The following is a 23,286-nucleotide window of genomic DNA, read 5'->3' as shown; positions in this document are numbered from 1 at the left end:
ACATGCGGGGGATGGGGGGCTACAGAAGATGTTCCTCTGTGAGCGCATCCTCTGTCGGTAGCCACTCAAATCAGTCTCTATAGCATTGCAAAGGGAAGACCTCAACAGAATATTGAAGAGTCGCTTCTCTCAGACAAACCAATAAAACAGGAGGCATCTGTGACTCCTTGTGATTCTCGTCACATTCACACTGTTGTTCTTTCTCTAGGCCTCGCACAAGCTGTGTTACATTTTTCTTTCCCCATCACCCCGTAGCTCTTTGGTGAGAAAAGGAATCTATTAGGATGGCTGTCGGAAGCAGAGGGAATTCTCCGCCTGCAGTGTTGTTTTCTGCCAGTCTTATCTCGACAGATTTCTTCCTGCTCGTAGAATCCTCTCCAGCAGAACAGAGCGTTCTCATGACTTAATTTCTTAATCCATAATTAATTGCATTTTATTGTGGGATTAGTTGCTACCTTGGAAAGAACTAATTTTTTTTAGAGAGCAGGTGCAGGGCCTTGAGGGGGGCGGAACTCTGAAACAAAACACACACACACATCACTGCTTAATTAGCAGCATTTTAGATTCACCAACAGAAGACTTACTGGAAGCTACAGTGAACTTTTACAGGTCTGTAGGTTTGTTTAATGTTGGCCAATTCAATTTAACTTTTTAAACTAACAACTAAATTAATTGCAGCAATGATATACTATTCTTCTAATTTGCATGTTGTTGTATAGCCCAGGGGTGTCGGACTCATTTGTTACGAGGGCCAGATATGACATAAATGTCACTTGGTGGGGGCCGAGCCATTCCTCCCCAGATTGAGAGTGGTGGGGGCGGCTGCCTTGGCTGGCTTGCGGACCGGGTAAGAGCTCTCAAGGGGCTGGATCTGGCCCGCGGGCCTTATGTTTGACACCCCTGTTATAGCCTGCTATCAAGTCCAGCGAGGGTAAGGGGGCTGGCATAGCAATAGGAGCTGCACAAGTATTATCTGGGGCTCAAAAATCCAGCCCCAGGGATGGGACAATAATGCCCGGCCATCAGTCCGGGGAAGGTCACAGGAAGCAGTGGATCCATTCCTCCTCCTTCCCAAACAGAAGAATGCTGTTCAATTTATCTGACTCTGGGTTTGGATTTCAGACCCAGGATATGCTTGACGGCATTATTATAAACTTTAGGACACACTCCTCAAAACTGAGCACTCCTAGGGCTCACCAGTGTCATGGGATGGGTTGTTCATGTGCTATATATCTCTCCTATGGAAACTAGTAGGCTCTGAAAGGTCGATAACACATGGCCGTTTTGTCCAGGAAATATCCCGGGCATGTTGCAAATCTACCCTGTCAACACGCATATCTGACTCCTGCCTGCATGTTCGACCCGCCCCATCCCAGAGCTTCCCCGAATTTTTAAGTTTCCATGTTATCGCGACTTTTACTGAAGCCCTGCTGCAAACGAGAACGCTTGCTGGAGCGTTAAGCTTCTGGGTCAACTCCTCACCAGAGGAGAGCCACCAGCAGAGGGCAGACCTGGCGGGAGCAGCAGCGGCACCTTTACGGCACCCAGACCCCACGCCCTCCCTCTCCCCCAACTCCCACTTTACTCAGGGTACAGCAGAGCGACGGTGGCTCCTTTCGCCAGTCGCCGCTGCCTCCACCCGCTGCCGGTTTCCCCTCACCTCCAGTGGGACAGCGTGGTGGAAAAGCGCAGAGCCATGCTGCCGCCTCCTCCCACCGCCAGACCCCACAACTCTCTCCCCCGGCAGCGTGCCTTATTGGTCCATGTGTACATGTGATTGAAAGGTGCTACAGAGGAAGGGCAAACAATTTCTAAAACAGACCATGCGTTATCGGCCGCAGTCTGTCTGGCTTATTAATACTCTGATTCATTAAGAGGGATTGGCTCAGCTGGGTTTTTGCACCCAAGCACTTTTTTTTTACCTTCAAGGTGACCCAGCCTCTAAAACTTGAACCTATAGCCACACAGAGGCCTCATCTCTCTATCAGCTCCAGGGGCTCTTGGAAGAGACCTCTTCCGAGAGCAAGACAGGGGAATGTGAATAGTTCTCCTATTGACCGTAGCATCCTACCGAGCTGTCTCTCAGCACTGGGACTGTGGGGCATCGTGTTACGGTGGTTCTAGTCCTATCTGGTAGGTCTGCCTCAGAAGGTTGTGCTGGGGGATTCCTGCTCTGCCTTATGGCCTGTGGGGTTCTGCAGGGTTCAGTCTTATACTCCGTGCTATTTAATATTTGTGTGACACTGCTGGGAGAGGTCATTAGTAGATTTGGGCTGTGGTGTCACTGATATGTAGACGATACCCAGCTCTACCTTTCTTTCCCATCTAATTCTGAGGATGCTGTTGAGGTTCTGAGCTGGTGCTCGGAGTCAGTAATGGGCTGGATGAGGGTGAATGAGCTGAAACTTAATCTTGACAAGAGAGAGGATTTCCGGGTTAGTAGAAAGGCAGACCAGGACTTCAGATTGCTCCTGTCCTGGATGGAGTTATATGCTCCTTGAAAAGCCAGGTTCTCAGCTTGAGAGTGCTACTCGACACAGCAGAAAACTATGTGGCTAAGGTGGTTCAGAGTGCTGAACCACCCAGCCTAGGTTGAGAGCCAGCGTGGTGTTGTGGTTAAGAGCGGGGGTTTGGAGTTGTGGACTCTGATCTGGAGAACCAGGTTTGATTCCCCACTCCTCCACATGAGCTGTGGATTCTAATTTGGTGAACTGGATTTGTTTCCCCACTCCTCCATGCGAAGCCAGCTGGGTGACCTTGGGCTAGTCACAGCTCTGTTAGAGCTCTTTAAGCCTCACCTACCTCACAGGGTGTCTGTTGTGGGGAAGGGAAGGTGATTGTAAGCTGATTTGATTCTTCCTGAAGTGGTAGAGAAAGTCGACATATAAAAACCAACTCTTCTCCAGCTATCAGGAGCATGTGACCCCATTATTACAGCAATTAGACTGGCTACAGTTCTACTCCTGAGCCCAATCCAAGGTGTTGGCTTTGACTTTTAAAGCCCTCCATGGCTTGGGACCGGGGGTCTCTGAAGGACTGTCGTTTCCGGGGCAGGAACATATGGGAGAAAAGATCCCAGGGAGAGGCTGTCCTGACTGTCCCATCAATCAAAGATGCTCGTCTGGTGGGTACACTAGAGAGGGCCTTTTCAGTGGCAGCCCCATGATTATGGAACAACCTTCTCAGTGTGCCTGGCATCATCATTTTCAAACTTTAGGAAACAGTTGAAGACAGTTTTATTTAGGACCACATTCAAATCAAAGCAAATCAACTGACCAATCACATTCCAACACATCAACATTTCCAGACTAAATAGTTTTGCACCGCAGAATCACAGACTGCCCATACAAATAAAGGTGTAACATCAATAAAAACAACCCCTGGTTAAAATTATCACCTTAAAATTGATCAAATTGTAAGATATTCTAACACTCATTCTGTAATAAGTTCTGCGTATTTTAATAGCAACAGCACAGAACTTGGCAGTTTGGAGCGTAAGCTGAGGGTCTTCTCCTAATAGGCGCTTCTTTGCCAAAAGCTCAATTGACTCTTCAGGGAATTTACCAAGCAGGGGGGAAATAAGCTTTGAATTAGGACCACATTTGATTAATTTACTGGCAGTCCTAAATTATGATTTTAAATTTTTGTTTTTATATATTTTATGTATTCTATTTTATATGTTTTACCTACATGGCAAGCTGCCTTGAGTTCTGTACGGTGAAAAGGGGGCTAATAAATGTTTTAGATAAATAAAATCAGAGTCTAGCGAAAGAGAGCCGTCCTTTTTGTAATAAATTAGAGCTTCGGCCAGGGGTGGGGGCCGCTCTTTCTCTTTTCAATTCTGCAACTTACGAATATCTTTAATTACATGCATATCTTTTGGAAAAAGCAATGACCTCACACTGTGCGGCGCAGTTTCATCGGCCCATCTTGTGTGTGAACTTACTGAATTAAGTAATTTTTTTAAGCATTAAAAATTTACCATTGGGGGCACATTAGCACTTCTTTTTGGTTGTTAAATAGACTCCATTGGTGTCATGGGACCTGATAGTTATGGCGCAGTAAGGAACTGCAGGCAGAAATGCTTGGAATTATTCTGCTAGGTATTCTCTCTATTCCATGCCACTGCAGGCAGGGGGACATGGGGGGCTTGTAGGCATTGGAGTAAAAGCTCCTAGATATTCCAGTAGGGTTCACTTCAAAGTCACCAGTGCTTTCTGAGAATTCAGGAGCTAGACAGTCGTGGCAGAGAGTTGTCTCATCTTTCCCCCATGTTCATACATAAATATAATTATTAACTTTATTTAGGGAGGGGGCCTTTGGGGAGGGGCCCCTGTAGCTCAGCACTACAGCATCTGCTTTGCATGGAGAATATCCCAGTTTCAGTCCACGGCAATTCCAGTTAAAACGATCTGGTAGTAGATAATATGAAAGATCGCTGCCTGAGACCCTAGTAACCCACTATGAGTTTGAGTAGGCAGTACTGACGTTTTTGGAACAACGGACTGATTCAGTATAAGGCTGGAAAGGAGCTGTGGCTCAGTGGAAGAGCACCTGCTTGGCATGCAGAAGGTCCCAGGTTCAATCCCTGGCATCTCCAGTTAAAGGGAATAGGCAAATAAGTGATGTGAAAGACCTCTGCATGAGGCCCTGGAGAGCCACTGCTAGTCTGAGTTGACAATACTGACTTTGATGTACCAAGGGTCTGATTCAGTATAACACAGCTTCATGTGTTCAAGGCAGCTTCATTTGTTCAACTACTGTTCAATGTGAAGGAAATCATGGCTTTGTAGCATCCACTCCAAATTTGTGATGTAGGATGGGAGGTCCCTAGTCTTGTTGAGCCTGCAGACACTTTTTGAATTTTGAGAACAGGGAACAGGCATTGTCACAAAATGGCTGCCATAGAGGGCTAGAACCAAGTACAAAATGACTGCCATAGAGTACTGGGGCCAGTCACAAAATGCTGGGAATTTACAAGTCAAGCACATCTTATTCTTTAGTTGTTTCTGGGTTCTTCTGCTCCAGTGAGGTGAGGCAAAGCCAAAACTGATTCTTTGCTTAGCAGAAGAAACTAATGGGCACCAGGAAACCCATCAGTGGACACCATATTGGGGATTGTTGAGGTTGGAGAAGGACAGACGGAGATCCATTCAGCCTAGCAGTCAGTTCCTAACAGCAGCTTCTAGAAAGTTGAAAACTGGCCTGGGGGCAAGAGCCACCTTCTTGTTTGTCTCCCAGCATCTGGTGTTCAAAAGTTCAGTGCCTCTGGACATGGATGTTCAAGCTAGCTATCAGGGCTAATACCCATATATAGACCTATCCATTAATTTATAAGTCTGCTTGCAGTGGAAATGTTGAGTTTCTCCCCGAAATACTACTGACCTCCCACTGTCCTGGCTTTTGAAACTCATGTCTGCTAGCTAGCCTAAGGGCTGCTGTTTAAGAAAACCAAGTTGAAAGCTTATAGAATGAGATGCATGACTCTTTGGATCTTGGCCAATACGTGGATTTGCATTTACTAGACATAAATTTCATTAGCGATATTTGGTCCAATTCCTAGGGAAACAATGACCCCATCTGAGACATTTTCTCATCTGCCCTTCAGAGGATGGCAAATGTTTGAGTAGGCGTGACATTAACTGAATTTGTAGCTTGGGGTGTGTGTGTGTGTGTGTGTGTGTGTGTGTGTGTGTGGTTTTTTCTCTCTGCAATTAAAAATATGTTATTTTGAAAAGGGCTTGTCTGGCTGCTGTCAGTTCATTTTTTATGTACATACTAAAACGACCGGGAAATATTTCTGATCATTTAGATGGCATATCCTAGCACTGACAGTAACTGTCGCAGCCCTTTTTTATAGTAATTTGTAGAAATTGAGAACAGTCATACCTGCTGGCAGTTTTGATAACCACGATAAGGATCAGCTCTGGAAGGAACAAAGGAGCATGTGGTTGGCTGCCGTAAGCCCATTTGCTTTAACAAAAGTTCATATAAAATGCCACTAGAATCCTTGAGAAAGGCCACTGCTGTAGCTCCAGAGTATAAAGACAAGCGCTTCTGAGTCATCTGAGACCCAAAGATTAGCTTTGAACATGAGACATCCCTTGCCACGTTCCAACTACATTTAATTGATTAACAGGTTCTAAAAATGATCATCTTAGGGCCAGACTAAATGCTAAAATGCAACCTCACGTTAACATTATCTTGATGGCTGTTTCCCCCTTGGAAGGCACAGTACCAAGGGGATGATTTGTAGCAGAGAAAGGCCGGGAAAGTGTGCTTAACTCTTTTTCTGGGTTTTCCCTGAACTCTGCCCACAAGCTGCTTCTCCCCGCCCCACACGCACACATGTGCCCATCAACTGACACTGCTGGTTACCATGGCAGCTGCTTCTGGGTAGTGGCCAGTAAGTGCTGCCCCCCCCAAAAGTAAGCAGTGGCTGGGTATGGCCACCCAGGCCCCAAAGGAAGAGCTTCTACCAGTGGTGGGAGCAGATGATAATGCTTGCTGGAGAGAGGGTGGAGGCAATAGTTGGCAAGTGAAAGAGTGGGCAGCCAGCCAACTAGCAGTGGGAAGTGATGGCTGCCCCCAGTGCCCACACTGGAGAGGAAGCCAGCGTGGTATAATGGTTAGGAGCGGTGGTTTGGAGCAGAGGAATCTGATCTGGAGAACCTGGTTTGATTCCCCACTCCTCCACATGAGCGGTAGAGGCTAATCTGGTGAACTGGATTTGTTTCCCCACTCCTACACATTAAACTAGCTGGGTGACCTAGGGCTAGTCACAGCTCTCTTAGAGCTCTCTCAGCCCCACCTACCTCACAGGGGATCTGTTATGGGAAGGGAAGGTGATTGTAAGCCGGTTTGATTCTGCCTTAAGTGGTAGAGAAAGTCGGCATATAAAAACCAACTCTTCTTCTTAATTTTCAGAATGGTAATATCCCTTGTTGCATTTAGTGCTTGTTATAAAGTTGGTCATTTGAACTCTGCGAACAGTTTCTGTGTTTGCTTTGTTTTCCAGGTCCGTGTTATTTTGCTGAACTGGTGTGCTTGGTTTCTGAGAATGAAAAAACCTGGGGAGAGCATAAGACCCCTTTCTTGCAAATACTCAAGACACCAGTCAAGTGTCAGCAGTGTGGAAATGAACGTCTTACCAGGACACCAGTCAAGCAACGGCAATGTAATCTACAGCTACCATCCTATGGAAAACCCTTGTTGCCCACAGAACAGTGACGCAGGCGGCAAGGGAGGGAAGGTCCCCAGCTCTTCACCTGAAGACACGGAACTTCTGCAGCAGAAAGCTTTAATGGACACTATCCCAGTGATTGTGAAAATCCTGGAAGAAGTTCAGTTCATTGCCGCTCGTTTCCGAAAACAGGATGAAGGGGAAGAAATCTGCAGCGAATGGAAGTTTGCAGCAGCGGTCATAGACAGATTGTGCCTCGTGGCGTTTTCCCTGTTTGCTGTCATCTGCACCCTCACAATACTGATGTCGGCGCCAAATTTTATCGAAGCCGTTACAAAAGATTTTACATAAGGATCTCGGAAACTAACCTCACCCCCTTGACCTAGAAGTGTGATTTGGATAGTATGGATCGATACCATAAAGTATGCTATACAACGTGACTGGAAACAGGGAAGTCTATTCCCTGAAATGGTTTCAACAGAGGAAAGGAGTTGGAACGAATTTTGACATTCAGTTGTCGTGCACACACACACACACACACACACACAATGTTACAGATTATAGGTATGGCATCAAGTACCTGACTTTGTTACCTGTTTCTTATACAGTGTCTTCTCCCCGTACTCTGATTAGTAGTAGACAATAAACTAAGATGTACAGTGTATGTATTATCAAATAAATAGTCAAGTCTGTGTACTACTAGGAAAACACTAGTGAACATTTTGCTGTTTAACAACTGAGCTGCATTGGTAAATACCTCCCTGGAAACATGCTGTTTGCTAAATGTATCATTTTCAGTATTTATTTATTATTGTTTTGGCTCTTTGCTTCACACAGATTTCACCTAATACATCACTCCAGTCTTGAATGATCTTGTTATCTGCACTTTAGCGAAGAAATGGCAAGTTTTAGCTTTTATTATCAATGTGACGGCCTGAAATATTTCTCCAGTTTATATATGTTCATGTCAATGCAATAGATTTTTTTTCTAAAGGGTTAAAAATGTTTCCAGTGTCTACCATGTTATATTTTCCTATTACAGGAATTACCACAAAAACAATTGAATGAAGTGATGTCTGGATCATTTAGGTACTTGCCCTTTTCCCTTCGTTTGTGAGCGATGGCTACATATTTTCTCCTTATTTGTATACACTTCCAATTTCCTTTATTCTCAGGCATCAGATGACCTTGTTCCTAATGTCTTGGAATTACAATCCCATACATTTGCGCAATACACACGTGTAAGCATGCAGGGTTAGGAAGCAAAGGTGTCAATCAGATCCCCATTCAGCAGCACATCTGAATGTACATCCAAGCAAGATGCGGTTTATCAGCAATATGCTGCCTTTAACAGGATGTGAATTCCAACGTGTACTCGAATGCACATCCCATCCCACATCTTCACACAGTTCCTTGCACATTATCACCTCATTTATGCATGGCTAGAGTTATAGCATAACCGTTATGTCCAGGCATAAGGACAAAATTAGAAGCTCTTTGCCACAAATGGCTCAGATAAAAGACAAAATTAGAAGCTCTTTGCCACAAATGGCTCAACTAATCCCCTGAGAATCTATTGAAAGAGTGCTAATTTATGTGGCAGTTTTCTCCCATCACCCACATCTGCTGATGCAAAGACGATTTTATCTTCTGAACCAGGCGATGATGTGGTAAATGCAATAATCACATAATTAGCTGAAGTCACGAAACTGTGGCTGCGTATACCAATAAACTCTTCAGGCAAGGCAAAAAATTAAATTTGCATGAGTGTGGGCATGGTAAAAAGGAGCACACTGTTATTATAATGGTCTCTTGTTGAATGTACATATGCTCATTCACAAAAGGTAGACAACTCATTTTGCTCAAATGCCCAAAGTCCCATAAGGTCTACCTGTGAAGACGATGGCTGCAGGCAAACAAGGCCGAGAGAAGAAACAAGGGTTGTACTTGGCCAGACACATTGGGCCCAGGTGAGCTCTTGCTGTTTTGCCAGTGCCTTTGGGCTAGGGGCTGGCCCAGTCATAGAATCATAGAGTTGGAAGGGACCACCAGGGTGGTCAGATGGCCATCTAGCCTCTGCTTAAAATCCTCCAGGGAAGGAGAGCTCATCACCTCCCGAGGAAGCCTGTTCCACTGAGGAACCGCTCTTTTAGAAAATTCTTCCTAATGTTTAGACAGAAACTCTTTTGATTTAATTTCAACTTGTTGGTTCTGGTCCGACCTTCTGAGGCAGTCTCTCGGGTACAGAGATTCTGGGCCTATCAGCTAAGCAAAATGGTTTGATGTGCTGCGGTTTAGGATGCGTGTGGGGAGGCTGGGAGGGGGGGGTTGAATACCCTGGGGTGATGCTTCTGCAAGCTGCCCAGTCTGGATGAGGGCGACAACTGAGCATTTCTTGTGTAGAAATAACCAAACAATTATGTTTTTCTGAAACATTTATTGCGTAAATTTTACAGATAAACCAGAATCAACCACTCAAAGGCTGCCTGTCAATATTTTTTTTCTCCTTTGAAACTTTCCCCATTATGAGCAATTCACATTCACAAAGAAAAGAAGATACAAAAGCTTACGGCACAGGATTCACAATAAGCAAACATTCCGATGCAAAACATGTTCCTTTGTCTAAAACATGCGGGCATTTTATGGTAGATTTTAAAAAAAACTTTAACTGCATGACAGATGCATAAAACATAGGAGCTGTAAGTGAATAAAGGATGAGGAAAGGAGGAGGGCAGACAACGAAAGCGACCTCCAACTTGCTTAGAAAAGAGAATGCAATTAAAAAAAAAAAATCAGTTGGAAGGAAGGCCCGGCCTTCTGACAGTTTGGTTATACAGCCTACCAGTTCCGTGGGCTTGACACCGATGAAATGCTGCAACCCAGTGCTGGACATACCATGTAGACATCCTCTTGGTGGGTGGGTGGCAACAACCATGACCCAGTTATTCACTGAGTTGGCAAAGCAACGCAGACCCTTTGGATATCCAATAGTCACTTGGCCGCTGGGAAGGCAACAAGACCGTAACCACAAAATTGGTCGAATGACCTAGTTCCGAAAGTGAGGAGAACATTGTTACCATATGTCTACAGCAGCATCAATTGCTACACATGCATGCATGCATGCATGCACACACACACTATAACTCGAAAGACACCTAAGCTAGTAACAATGCAATAAAAATATTACTGCAAATGAATGAAATATAGAATGACTCTAATTTCACATGTCGTAAAACCAGGCATATCAGCCAAAGGATTTTGTCCATGCATTCAGTGGGTTTCTTCTGATACTGGATACATACATGGGAAGGAATAGGCCCACTTAGTTAAATTAATGTAATAAGTACATAAATAAAGGAAAGAGGTTTGTGTGCTTAGACTTAGAGGTCTCTCCTATTGTTCGATGAGAGCTCAGTGCAAATGAGATGCTAATGAGAATGCTGGTTCCATACCAAGGGTTTCAGAACTTTGCATACAAGTTACCTAATACAGCCTTTGAATAAATAGCAAATTGACAGCATTTTAGATCTAAATTTACGAAGAACATAACATCTACTTGGTTAAAACTCTTAACACCGCATCCTTCTTATAATGCCCACTGCGAGCTTTTCCTGCTGTCTGCTAAGGGTTGTCAGGTGCTCTTTGCCACTGGCTGGAGGTTTTTGGGGTGCAGCCTGAGGAGGGCAGGGTTTGGGAAGGGGAGGAACTTCAATGCCCTAGAGTTCAATTGCTAAAGTGACCATTTTCTCCAGGGGAACTGATCTCTATCTGCTGAGCATCAGTTGTAATAGCAGATCTCCAGCTAGTACCTGGAGGTTGGCAAGCCTAAGTCTGTAGCATCAACAAATGTGGCAGCAACAAGGGCTGAACCACAATAATCTGGTCGGTCCAACAGGCGGCAGTGAGGAGATGCTTCACAACATTCTCACCCTGAGAAGATTTTAGCTAATATATCCCCTCCTGCAACTATGTACATTCAAAGGTTGAGCCACCAAATACTAAATAAAAGGAATAGGTATATGGCAGCCAGAACATGATTCTGTGAATTTTTTGCTGAGGGATAGATTAGTTGCAAGAAAGTGAATACGCAGCTCTCTATGGCAAAGGGGTTGTATGGTCTGGGGGATCACAGAGAGCCTTATGTCTGGTTCAGATCAAGAAAAAGGGGGGTGTGAGCATTAGGAGAAGACATCGTGACAGTACTGATCCGCAGGGCAGAAGGCTATGGGCGAAAACGCACGGTCGCTTTAGCCTCCTTTATTCCCTGTTTGAGCCAGGATTCAGCCAGGATCGACACATGTTCGGCGAAACGCATGCGTTCGATCCTGGCTGAATCCTGGCTCAAACAGGGAATAAAGGAGGCTAAAGGGACCGTGCGTTTTCGTCCCATAAGAAACAGAGTCGTAGGCTGCACCTCAAAGGATATATGACTAGATATAGATTTAGAATGTGCTTTTGGTCCTTGGTCCTTTGCAATTATTGATAAGTAGAATATAGGGGGGGGGGAAAACAACTGCTATGGAAAAGAGAACAATAGTAAAAAAGTTGTTGGTTTTCAAACTTAGGCGGGGGGGGGGGGGACAAATGCCACTCCCTAACTGAAGTTAAGCATTTTGAAATCTCATTGATTTTTTATGGGGGAGATTTAAACATTCTGATAACAATGGGACATAAAAGCACTTAAACTTGGCTGGATTGCACCCTAAGATTTTAACTTCCCAGCAACAGTTCGGCTGAGTTCTTGCCTTGATTGTCCACAGATGCGGAAGTTTTCATGTTCTGTACAAAACCGGTTTATAAAAATGGACAGGAGTCGTCCATGGCTAACGAAAGCGTTACCTGTGGTGGACAGAGTGCCGGCTCTGGCCCCAGTTTTATACAGTGGGGCGGAGTACAGCATGGGACTTGGTTCGTAGTTTTGTTGCGGCTCAAAATGCACCACCGGCAACATGGGGTTCATTTGCCTTGGCAAAGCGTCTTCGATGACCATCTCCACGTCATCCCAGCGGCTGGCGTCCATAAACATCCCGTGGACCAACACACCATCTTCAGGAGAAGGCAGCTGTAAGAAATACCAGGGAGGGGAGGAGAAAATTACACCAGCCTAGGCGCTTAACAAAAATGAACTGAATAATCAGAATAGATAGAACTAATCACTTATTAAAAAAATAATATGAACATGCCATATGAATGTTGGCCCTTGTGAGATTTGGGGAAAAAACATAAATGTAACATTAGAACTAAGTGCGTAACAAACACACATCTCATTTTTTAAAGAGAATATAAAAAAAATATTCTTCCTGTGCAACTAAGTAAGTAAAGATTTTTATTTGTAGATAGACAAAGGCCATTACAAGGTAAATTAAACTATAAAACAAGAAAATTATACAATAAAGATAAAAGATAAAATACAAAACGCTATATAAATTATGATAAAATACAATATAATTAAAATATATCCTAGCTGGACATCAGTTCTGGCTAGTTACATTTTTTGGCACCAGTGTGGCTCTTATCTTTCTAGCTGCTAGAGCGAAAAGTGGTAGCCTGTAAATGATAAATGAGTCGGTATCTGACCATAAAAATACTAATTTATTGGAATCAGGAAACGAGTTTAACCCAGTTAATGTGGTACGAAGGAATTTTTCCCTAGGTACTGCATAAAGAGGACAAGCTAAAATATAATGCAACTAAGGGCTGAGTACTAATCAGAACATACCAAGACATCCATTGGCAATTCACTTCCAAAATGAGTCTGTTTTGAAGCTTCTAAAACTTGGGTTTGATCTCGGTAGACGGGGATGACGGTGTAGCTAAAACTAAGCTCATCGATTGGTAAGTTATATTTTCGAGCATGATTCTGAAGAGTTCCTGACAAATACAAAATATACACATTTTTAACAAAACAGTAACTTGAGTGTTCTTCATTGAGGAAAAAAAAGCAGGCAGCATTCACCAAAAGAAATGGGAAAGTATCAGCAGATTTACTAATGAAACTACTTCTTGACAAAAATTCTAGTCGGTGATTTAATTTCCCATAGTTTACAGGGCCTTTTTTACAAGACTGTATGACTTGTGAACTACTCCACTAAGCTTAAAAAATGCCACTGAAAAGGAAACTCCACTTGGGAGTTGAAAACATAACATCTCATTATGGGATTTTGATCGTGGTTCATTTGGAATGCCTTTGTTAAATATTTTATTCAAGATTTGTATAATTTTTATTAGGGGAAATACTTGGGGGCACAAAATTAGCATCTGCAGTAAGACAACAATCCTATGTCCCTATTCAGAATCCTAGGATTCCTATCTCACATAAGATTCTTATTTCACTCATCACACTACAGATGCTAATTTTCTGCCCTCAAGGATTTCCCCTCTGCTCTAATCATGATGATTACAATATGCACTGGACCTTTGCATCCTTTAGGAGCATTCTTTACAACACCCCTCCCACCTTCGGAGTGGAATATAAAGACTCAGATCTCCATTCCTACTTGTATCTGACAAAAGGAGCTTTGATTCATAAGAATTTATATGCTGAAAATTCTGTTCGTCTTTAAGGCACTACTGTACTCGAATCTAACTGTTCTACCACAGACCAACATGACTACCTTCTGATATGAGATTCGTACATTCAAGTCAAGTCAAGTCAAGTTTATAATACGGTCTAGAAGCTAAAATGACTAAACTGAGGCTGTCATACTTTGGACATATTATGAGAAGGCAAGAGTCACTGGAAAAGACAATCATGCTAGGAAAAGTTGAAGGCAGCAGGAGAAGAGGAAGAACCAACAAGAGATGGATTGACTCTATAAAGGAAGCCACCACCCTCAATTTGCAAGATCTGAGCAAGGCTGTTAAGGATAGGACACTTTGGAGGACATTGATTCATAGGGTCGCCATGAGTTGGAAACAACTTGACTGCACTTATACACACACTATTTGACCAGCCAGAAGTTAGTATATCATATTGTCCAACTTGATAAACCTGTAAAAACTATTACAAATTACAAAAATTGATAAAAATCTGGTATTAATAAGATATACAAAAGATTCATATATTAAGAATCTTGCTTTCATTCAAATATCTGACATACATTAATCAGCTAGTTCCTATATTCTCCACCGTATTAACGTTTTGGAATGAATGGAGTTTATTTCTAAACTCTAATTTCTTTTTCACCACAAAGCGACAAGGCAGTGTGAAATTTCTAACATCCTAATCCACCTGACAAAACAATACAACAAGCTTCAACTTCAGGCGCCGCTTACAGAATTCAGTTCAAAATTCCTGAGGAAATACATAAGGAAATACACGAGAACCACCGTTCTGAAAGTGAATTCTAACAAGATGGCCGGAGGGGGGGGCGTCCTCTGCACAGGGACGGGATTTTGGGATTTCCCCGATGTTGGTAACAGCTGCAGATTAAAGCACAGCAGCACTGGAGCTTCCACATGGCAGGCTTCTCTGCTCTGGAAGTGGCCACTTCTCCCCTCTCCCTGGGTAGGGCTGCCAACCTCTAGGTATTAGCTGGAGATCTCCTGCTGTTACAACTGATCTCCAGCCGATGGAGATCAGTTCACCTGGAGAAAATGGCCGCTTTGGCAATTGGATTCTATGGCATTGAAGTCCCTCCCCTCCCCAAACCCCACCCTCAAACTCTGCCCCAAAAACCTCCCACCGGTGGCGAAGAGGGACCTGGCAACCCTATTCCTGGGCCACCAGGGCTTTTGCAATTAAATAAAATCAGCACTAAAAGGTAAAGGCCCCCTGTGCAAGCACCGGATCATTCCTGACCCATGGAGTGACGTCACATCCTGACGTTTTCTAGGCAGACTTTGTTTACGGGTTGGTTTGCCAGTGCCTTCCCCAGTCATCTTCCCTTTACCCCCAGCAAGCTGGGTACTCATTTTACCGACCTCGGAAGGATGGAAGGCTGAGTCAACCTCAAGCCGGTTACCTGAAACCAACTTCCGTTGGGATCGAACTCAGGACGTGAGCAGAGTTTGGACTGCAGTACTGCAGTTTACCACTCTGTGCCACGGGGCTCCTGGTTATATCAATGTACAGGTGTAGCGGGTTCTCTGAATTCCCAGTGTTTATTTTTTTAAAAAGTCTCTAGCTAAGATATGTCTTAGATCTCCACAAGGGAAGGAGCTCAAGATTTGCTTTTTAAAGAAAATGAAAGCTGAGAATTCAGAGAACCTGCCATACCTGTCGTTAAAATGGTGACAATATAACCATATTGCAGTGCCAATTAAAAATAAATAAAAAGCTCCAGATTGGGGGGGGGGGGGAGGAAATGGCTGCTATGAGGACAGGATTAGGGAAAGGGGATGCCATGTGGGCCAGAACATCCAAATTTACCCACCCACCCAAAACTTCGAAGCAAAGCAGGTTTGACAAAAACTGGAGAAAAGCTGGGGAAATCCCAGAGGTACACTGACACACCACAATGCTGTGGGGAAGAAGGTAAAAAAATCCACTTTCCAAAAGCATTGAACTTGGGGCAGATAACCTGTGTGGAAGATCCCATGGTGGACCTTTCTGGTCTGCTGGTTCCAACTTTTGAGCTAGTCCTGTCCTGAGACCTGCACCGTTTTACAGTGTGCAACAAAGGAATTCTTAGCCGCCGGGCCTCCACGGCTGATCTCAAGAGGTGGAGCTCATATGACTAAGGTATGAAGTAGCAATAGAATCACTGACGACTTTTATGAAGGCTTCTTGTCCTCTGCCAATTTATTGGGGAGGGGTCATGGCTCAGAAGTAGAGAATCTGCTTGGCATGCAGAAGGTCCCAGGTTTGATCCCCGCATCTCCAGTTAAAGGGGCTAGGCCAGTAGGTGACGTGAAAGACCTCCACCTGAGACCCTGGAGGGCTGCTGCCGGTCTGAGTAGACAAATACTGACTTTGATGGACCAAGGGTCTGATTCAGTATAAGGCAGCTTCATGTGTATTCCTTAAATTTGGGCTGCGAATACGACAATATTTTGCTTTCCGCCACAGGCCCTCTTCTCAGCTAAGAAGCTGAGCACCACAAACCTTGAAAAGAAACCCCCTGTATGATTTCAAAAATGACAAAGTTGGCACATTTCCAAAGCCTTTCCCTTAACTGGTGTTTATGTCGAATGACGGCCAAGTCAAGCTGGTCCAGGGTTATGGAAATAATCCAGAGTATGGGTCAGCTGGGTTGAATGCCATCTGCTTGGCCTCTCCCATTTTTATTTCAAAGAAGATTTTCTCGCTCACACACACATCAATAAAGGAGATGCCTCCCTGTCTTCGAGGGCTACTCTGAAGGTGACTCAGCTAATATCATCCTGAGTACAAAACGACAGAGATTAAGTACAGCAACAGTCCAGCAATTCAATCCACTTAACCGAAGCGGGGCTTCCCTGTTTCCAGCCACGGAAAGGGAAAGAGCCCCTGACGCTCCCAGAACTCCAGCAATTACACCTGGCAACGTGGCGCTCACGTGGACTCTGGATTAATGTCTTTATTATTGCCTGCAATCCTTTGGGCAATTTCAGTTAAATGCAGACCCCACATACTGAAATAAACCTCACTGCTTGCTGTTTCTTAGCTCTAGGAAAATATCAGTAACTGTTCCACGTTTCAACTTCAAATGACTTTTTTTTCATGTTTACCTGTCAAAAATCCTTGCGGAAAAAAGAAGCCAGAGATCCAGAATGATTTAGGTGGGCCTCTTTTGAGCCAGAACTAAAAAAAGAACAGTTTGATATATGTTAGGTATCAAATCTGACATTGCATTTAACTTATTAAAGAAAAGACTGGCATCATTTCATTTGTACTGATGGGCGCTAGAACTGGGATTGGCTGGAATTCCACTTCTCCATTCACAGGGACACAGCCTTTTTAAAAAATTACTTTTGGCCTCAACCTAGAAACCCTAAATGCAGCACAATGGCTATGAGAGCTTCCCCCATGGCCAAGGAACTCCCACACAGATCCAGAGGCTGGAGAAGGCAGGGCCTCTGCATCATTCTGGGAATTCCCTTTCCCTTCCAACCCTGAAAAGCAAATTGGTACCAGCAGCTTCTGAAGAGAGGGCTCAGCATCCCGTTTCCAAACATCTGAATGATTGAGAATCAAAGAACCTACTAGTGCTCAGAGTCCCCTCTTGGATGCATATCTTAATGTGGTGAGGGGGTGAGCCAGCGTGGTGTAGTGGTTAAGAGCGGTGGTTTGGAGTGGTGGACTCTGATCTGGAGAATCATGTTTGATTCCCCACTCCTCCACATGAATGGCAGAGGCTAATCTGGTGAATTGGATTTGTTTCCCCGCTCCTACATAAGAAGCCAGCTGGGTGACCTTGGGCTAGTCACAGCTCTCTCAGCCCCACCTACCTCACAGGGTGCCTGTTGTGGGGAGGGGAGGGGAAGGGAAGGTGATTGTAAGCCGGTTTGATTCTTCCTTAAGTGGTAGAGAAAGTCGGCATATAAAGACCAACTTTTCTTTTGCTGCTGCTTCTTCTTTTTGTGTGTGTCAGTGAAGCGAGAGACAATCCAAAATGAAAAAAGCCACGGCCCTCAGTTTGCAAGACCCGAGCAAGGTTGTTAAAGCTAGGACATTTCATACGTTGGCCATGAATCGGAAGAGACTCGATGGCACTTAACACACACAAGCACAAGAGCTCAGCAGCCTTTGGGGGCCTTTGCACAGAACACTGAGTTGTTTAAAGGCAGGCCCATGCCGTTTGTGCCTGGAGACCATTGGCAGTTCAGTATTTTAGTGGCTGAATGAATAATGTGCAGTTTCCTCAGAAAACTGACCTTTGCATTGTTGGGCAACAAAGCAGTCTCAAACAAAGGCAAGGACAAATACATATGTGCAGAAGTTTTTGCAAACAAAGAGAAGGCACTTTAAATTTCAATTTTAATTCCTTTCCCACTGAAAGAAATTAATTCAGGAGGAACAACAATGTTGGTGCTGTCGGGCCTCCATAAAGAATACAGGCTTTGCCAAGGAGGTGGTGAGATTTGTTCCCTGATTTGTTTAGTGGGCATGACATTTGGCACTTACTAATTAAACAAAATGGAGGCCAAGTTGTAATGACTACATTTTACACACTCTTCCAGGCACTTCGTATCTGTGTTTCATGAGCCCTTACCCCTTTTTTTCTCTGAACCTCTTATCCCTGGGACGTTTTCTCCTCAGCCTCTCCTGCCCACCTCTCCGGCACACATAAGCACCTCTACTCGCTCTTCCTTATGCCTGGAACTCCCTCCCCAAAAACCTTCACTGTGTTCACTTCTCTCATCCCTTTTCAAATCCCTCCTAAAAACCTACTTCCTCAAAGTCTAGCCATATGTAAGTGCATATTATTCTCCCAAGGTTATCCACAGCTACTAGTCAAAATGGATACTAGTCATGATGCATATCTATTCTCTCCAGGATCAGAGGAACATGCCTATTCTAGTAGGAACACAGGCAGGATAATGCTGCTGCAGTTGTCTTGTTTGTGGGCTTCCTAGAGGCACCTCGTTGGCCACTGTGCGAACAGACTACTGGACTTGATGGGCCTTCGTCTGATCCAGCATGGCCTTTATGTTCTAATGTTAAGACCCCTCCTACTGTCTCGCTCCACTGACTCCTGCCCTGTTGAGATTTTGACTGAATGCTCCTTGGGGCAGATACCCGCCTTTTTGCCTCTGTTATTGTGGTCAACAAAGTATAAAATAGTACCCCTCTATTGGTGTGAAAAACAGAGTTGCACTTACCTGTAACTGTTGTTCATCGAGTGGTCTTCTGTGCAGGCACGCATGGGACTGCGCTTGCGCAGGCCAGCCGCGGAGAACTGACTAGAAAGCTTTTAGGAGCTTCAGAACGCCTGGAGCGCTCCCCCTCCCCTCCGTCCCAGGCCGAGAGCGAGCCGGCTTCCCGCCCAACGGTCATGTGACGGAGGGAGGAGGGGCGCTCCCCCTCAGTTCTCCCTTCGCCGCCGTGGAAGACCACCATAGCCACCAAGCAGTAGCCCACAGTGGGGAAAGGAGGGAGGGATGCGTGCCTGCACAGAAGACCACTCGATGAACAACAGTTACAGGTAAGTGCAACTCTGTTTTTCATCTTCGTGGCTTCTGTGCAGTCCCGCATGGGAGAATAGCAAGCTCACCTACCATGGAGGCGGGTGTGGGCTTGTCACCTAATTAAAAGACAACTCTCACAAACAGCTGTTTCCTCCCTGGAGACCACATCTACAGGGCAATGCCAGAGGTATGTGGATCGAAGGACCAGGTTGCCACTTTAGAGAAGCCTCAGAAATCTGTCATGGCAAGGAAAACAGCGAAAGAGACATGAGCCCTGTTGCAAAAGGCCTCCATATGGGGTGGACAGCATAGTTCAGCATTGCTATAAACACCATCGGGAAACCGTTTCCAAAGAAGCTGCTGGTTCAGCCTTCGATGCACTAGACCAATAGGTTGTTTAGGTGCTGCATGGAACCTGAAGGACATGGTCTTCAGGCACTTGATTGCATGAAGAGATTGCTTAGTTAGCGACTGAGGATTTAGAAGAAAACAGGTTCGGCAACGGGACCTTACCCAAGGTCGAACTTCAATCTAGGTAATACTACCTTAACCTGATGAAAAGTGATCACAGACCAATAATTTAAACAGGTGGCAGAGAAGGAAGGGGCTATACCCTGATCAGCTAGTCTTCTTGAGAAAGTACCCGAAATCCTCATCAAAAGTAATCTACAGATTGGGAACACAAAACATTGTGGTCAATAGGGACCTATGAGCATCACTGGGTCTGTGAAGCCAGGGAACAAAAATGCAGCATTAAAATAAATGTGACCAGTGAAACTGGAGAATCTCTCCGACGGCCTCATGGCATCCAGTGTTCCGTAGGAAGCAGGGACATATTGCATCTGCACTTGAGATAATAGGACTCTACCTGGGAAAAAACCATTCCCTTAAAAAGGGAAAGCAGGGAACATAGAGTGAGGGATTACTTGTGGGTTGATGAAACCTGTCAGCTTGGGAAATCTGAGAGAGTAGGCTTCTCTCACCACCTGGACGTCCAGGAAGGAAACGTTGTGCTGTTAGGTCCTTTGCCACAACCGGAAAAACCTGGGACAGCAGGACAGGGAACTCTCCCTCATGCTATAGATATTTACATTGCCATGCTATATACACTCATAGCAGTGGCTGAAAAAAAGGTACAAAATGGTACTGGATTGTCCTGACTTCCAGAAGAATAATGTGATTTCATGAAGGAAAACATTCAGGTAAACACCCTTGCACAAGTGCTTGTGAGAACCTTAGTACTGGAGAGAACACAGCACAGTTCTGGATATAGGTGGTATTAGAATAGTTGCCCTGTCAGACAGGATCTGCACCACTAGTCTGGGAAGGAGCAGGAACCAAAGCGATATGCAATAGAACCAACCGTAGTAGGGGACGATGACTGGAAACATATATATTTGTTTGTTTGTTTGTTTGCCTTTGGTAAGGTATGTTTTTTAATGTCCTCTTGAAAACCCTTGTTTTGTAAATTCAGGTACCAGAGGTCTAATGTTCTTAGACTGATGATCCACAATACACACAGAGGAGTATTCCCCAGTCTCAGAACCAAGTTGAACCAACAACCAATTAGTTGTTGGTCTTGTTTTTGTTTTTTAATTTTAATTTTATTTTATTTTGAAGCCTGTAGGTAGATACCCTAGGATATAGACCAGTAACAATGGTGATCAAAATTATTCCTTTTAAGAACTGATCTACATTTGCACATAAATCGTGCAGCTAAAGGGACAGAAAAACCATGGGCCCTTGAGTTGTTAAGGGCTCGAAGAAAAAACATTCAAAGTAGCAAAAAGAATGCTATCCTTTGAGTAGGGAGCAATTGGGATTACACAAATTCAACTAGCAAATCCAACGACACATAGGGCTGACAAGGTTAGAGACAGGCAAACCTGCAGGACTGGTAAAATGAATTGTCCAATAGCCAATAATCCAATTATGGATCAACAGCACCACCTGCTGACAGGAGGAAAGCAAGTGCAACAAGCCTGTAACATACTGTAACATACAATTAAGATAATTGTCCTTAGATTCAGGACTACAACCAAAAAGGCTCCCAGGCAACTGAGGAAGGACATCTGAAAAGGGAAGTATCCTGAAATGTGGGCACCTGTGGATCCATATTAAGGAGTCTGAGGTCCAGTCGGGGTCCCTTATCAGCATTTTCCTTTATCCAAGATAAAAATACATAGATTAAAATTTGCGTGTTCCTAAATAAAGGGGTTTATTTGCATTGCAATATAGAGATCTCAGCTGCAATGAACTCAATATGGAGGGAACCCAGTGCCTTGGATGGTTAAGAGCACCATTCAGCATTTAGCATAAATCTACCCAGGAGTTATGCATTTATTATCCTGTAGTCATGCCTGTTTGTCCCTGTATGAAAAGTCCTTGGGAAGTCAAACACCCTGTGAGTTGGGGACGTCTCCCCTTATGCTGGATAAACGCAATATGTACAAGACTTATCAGTGTACATAATTTGCTTAGGCTAATTACAGCCCTAACACTGAAAAGTGTTCTTAATGGGAGATTCAGTGCTCCTGCCCAGAGTCAAAGTGGGCAGCCCCAGCAACCCCCGGATAAAAATGGGAACCTGACCCATATTAAGATAGAAGTGTCCCAGCAACTAGCAACTGGGTGAGGGATACTGTAAGAGGAATCAAGCATCCTCTTTTAGCTTTATATAGATTTCCCACCTTCTAGGGAAAAGAAGCCAAATGTATACCATATTGGTTTCGCATAACACAACTCCTTGTCAGATCCGACTTCGAATCTGAGGGAGATTATAAAATCTTCCAAGCCTATGCCATCCAGATTAAGTATTCTAAATAGAGCTGAATGACCCCATGGGTGAGACAGGCAGAAACCCAGATGGGTTACACATGAGAGGAAGCGTATTATGAGCCCTCGCTCCTTGACGCCAAGGTGACCATGTAAATTGACTTCGAGGTCGGTGGGAAGACACTTGTCACAGAGGGGATGAGTGTCTATACACCCATGGGGATATATGTATTCCCGCAGGAGCATCCCACGGAGAGGCTCAGGGAACATAAGGGGGGGGGGACGGAACATGGCTGAGAAGCCTTCCCCACATGCTGGACAATGCTTCAGCCCAAGCTTGCTTACCCCACTAGCGACGGCGATGCCTGACGTCGAGGGAAGCGGGGGGGGGAGCTGCAACGCTGAGATTCCTCCCCTTCTCCGAACAGATGCCGCAGCAACAGACAGCTGGCATGGAGGCAAACTCGAACCCGCTCATCTCGGCATCGAGGAGGAATCGGTGTATGACATCGACAAGAGCCAGGTGGCTGTTGTGTTGGTGCGTCAGAGGTGAGCCAACGTCGAGGCTTTTACACCCTGAGGTGTAGGTGTTCCCACCTCCTTGGAATTGCTCGACCTCGAGACCTCTCTCTGCACGTCATGCACCTTACCTTACCTTACCTTACCTTAGGGGACTGATCCCCTAGTGCTGTAGATTAGCAGGCTTTCCACGGAACCTGTTGACGTCGAGACATCATCCATGCATGTCATGGGGTCCAGAGCCCCTAGCACCACAGTAAAACGGCTTTCCACGCAGCCTGTCGACTCATCCATGCACATCGTAAGGGACGGAACACCGAGCCCTTAGTGCAACCATACAGTGGCTTTTCTCAGCCTGTCGACTTCAAGGTCTCATCCATGCACATCGTAAGGGACGGAACACCGAGCCCCTAGTGCAACCATACAGTGGCTTTTTTCAGCCTGTCGACTTCAAGGTCTCATCCATGCACATCGTAAGGGACGGAACACCGAGCCCCTAGTGCAACCATACAGTGGCTTTTCTCAGCCTGTCGACTTCAAGGTCTCATCCATGCACATCGTAAGGGACGGAACACCGAGCCCCTAGTGCAACCATACAGTGGCTTTTCTCAGCCTGTCGACTTCAAGGTCTCATCCATGCACATCGTAAGGGACGGAACACCGAGCCCCTAGTGCAACCATACAGTGGCTTTTCTCAGCCTGTCGACTTCAAGGTCTCATCCATGCACATCGTAAGGGATGGAACACCGAGCCCCTAG

At 44.9% G+C, this 23,286-nt stretch overlaps 2 protein-coding genes across 2 annotated transcripts in view; one reads left to right on the top strand and one right to left on the bottom strand.

Annotated features, from left to right (window-relative positions):
* Nucleotides 1-7,534, top strand: part of LOC130476266 (neuronal acetylcholine receptor subunit alpha-7-like) — a 106,306-nt gene extending 98,772 nt beyond the window's left edge. Inside the window, exon 10 of the mRNA XM_056848180.1 lies at nucleotides 7,019-7,534. Coding sequence (XP_056704158.1) covers nucleotides 7,019-7,534 — 516 coding nt within the window. The remainder of the gene's footprint in view (nucleotides 1-7,018) is intronic.
* A 2,591-nt stretch (nucleotides 7,535-10,125) lies between these two features.
* Nucleotides 10,126-23,286, bottom strand: part of DNAH6 (dynein axonemal heavy chain 6) — a 258,559-nt gene continuing 245,398 nt past the window's right edge. The window contains exons 67-70 of the mRNA XM_056849234.1: nucleotides 16,835-16,907; nucleotides 12,903-13,054; nucleotides 12,023-12,245; nucleotides 10,126-10,229 (exon numbers count right to left, since the gene is read on the bottom strand). Coding sequence (XP_056705212.1) covers nucleotides 10,126-10,229; nucleotides 12,023-12,245; nucleotides 12,903-13,054; nucleotides 16,835-16,907 — 552 coding nt within the window. The remainder of the gene's footprint in view (nucleotides 10,230-12,022; nucleotides 12,246-12,902; nucleotides 13,055-16,834; nucleotides 16,908-23,286) is intronic.

The sequence above is a fragment of the Euleptes europaea genome, chromosome 4 (assembly GCF_029931775.1).
Source record: "Euleptes europaea isolate rEulEur1 chromosome 4, rEulEur1.hap1, whole genome shotgun sequence".
Lineage (NCBI taxonomy): Eukaryota > Metazoa > Chordata > Lepidosauria > Squamata > Sphaerodactylidae > Euleptes > Euleptes europaea.
Note: the sequence above shows the minus strand (reverse complement) of the source record. Positions and strands in the feature narration are given on the sequence as shown.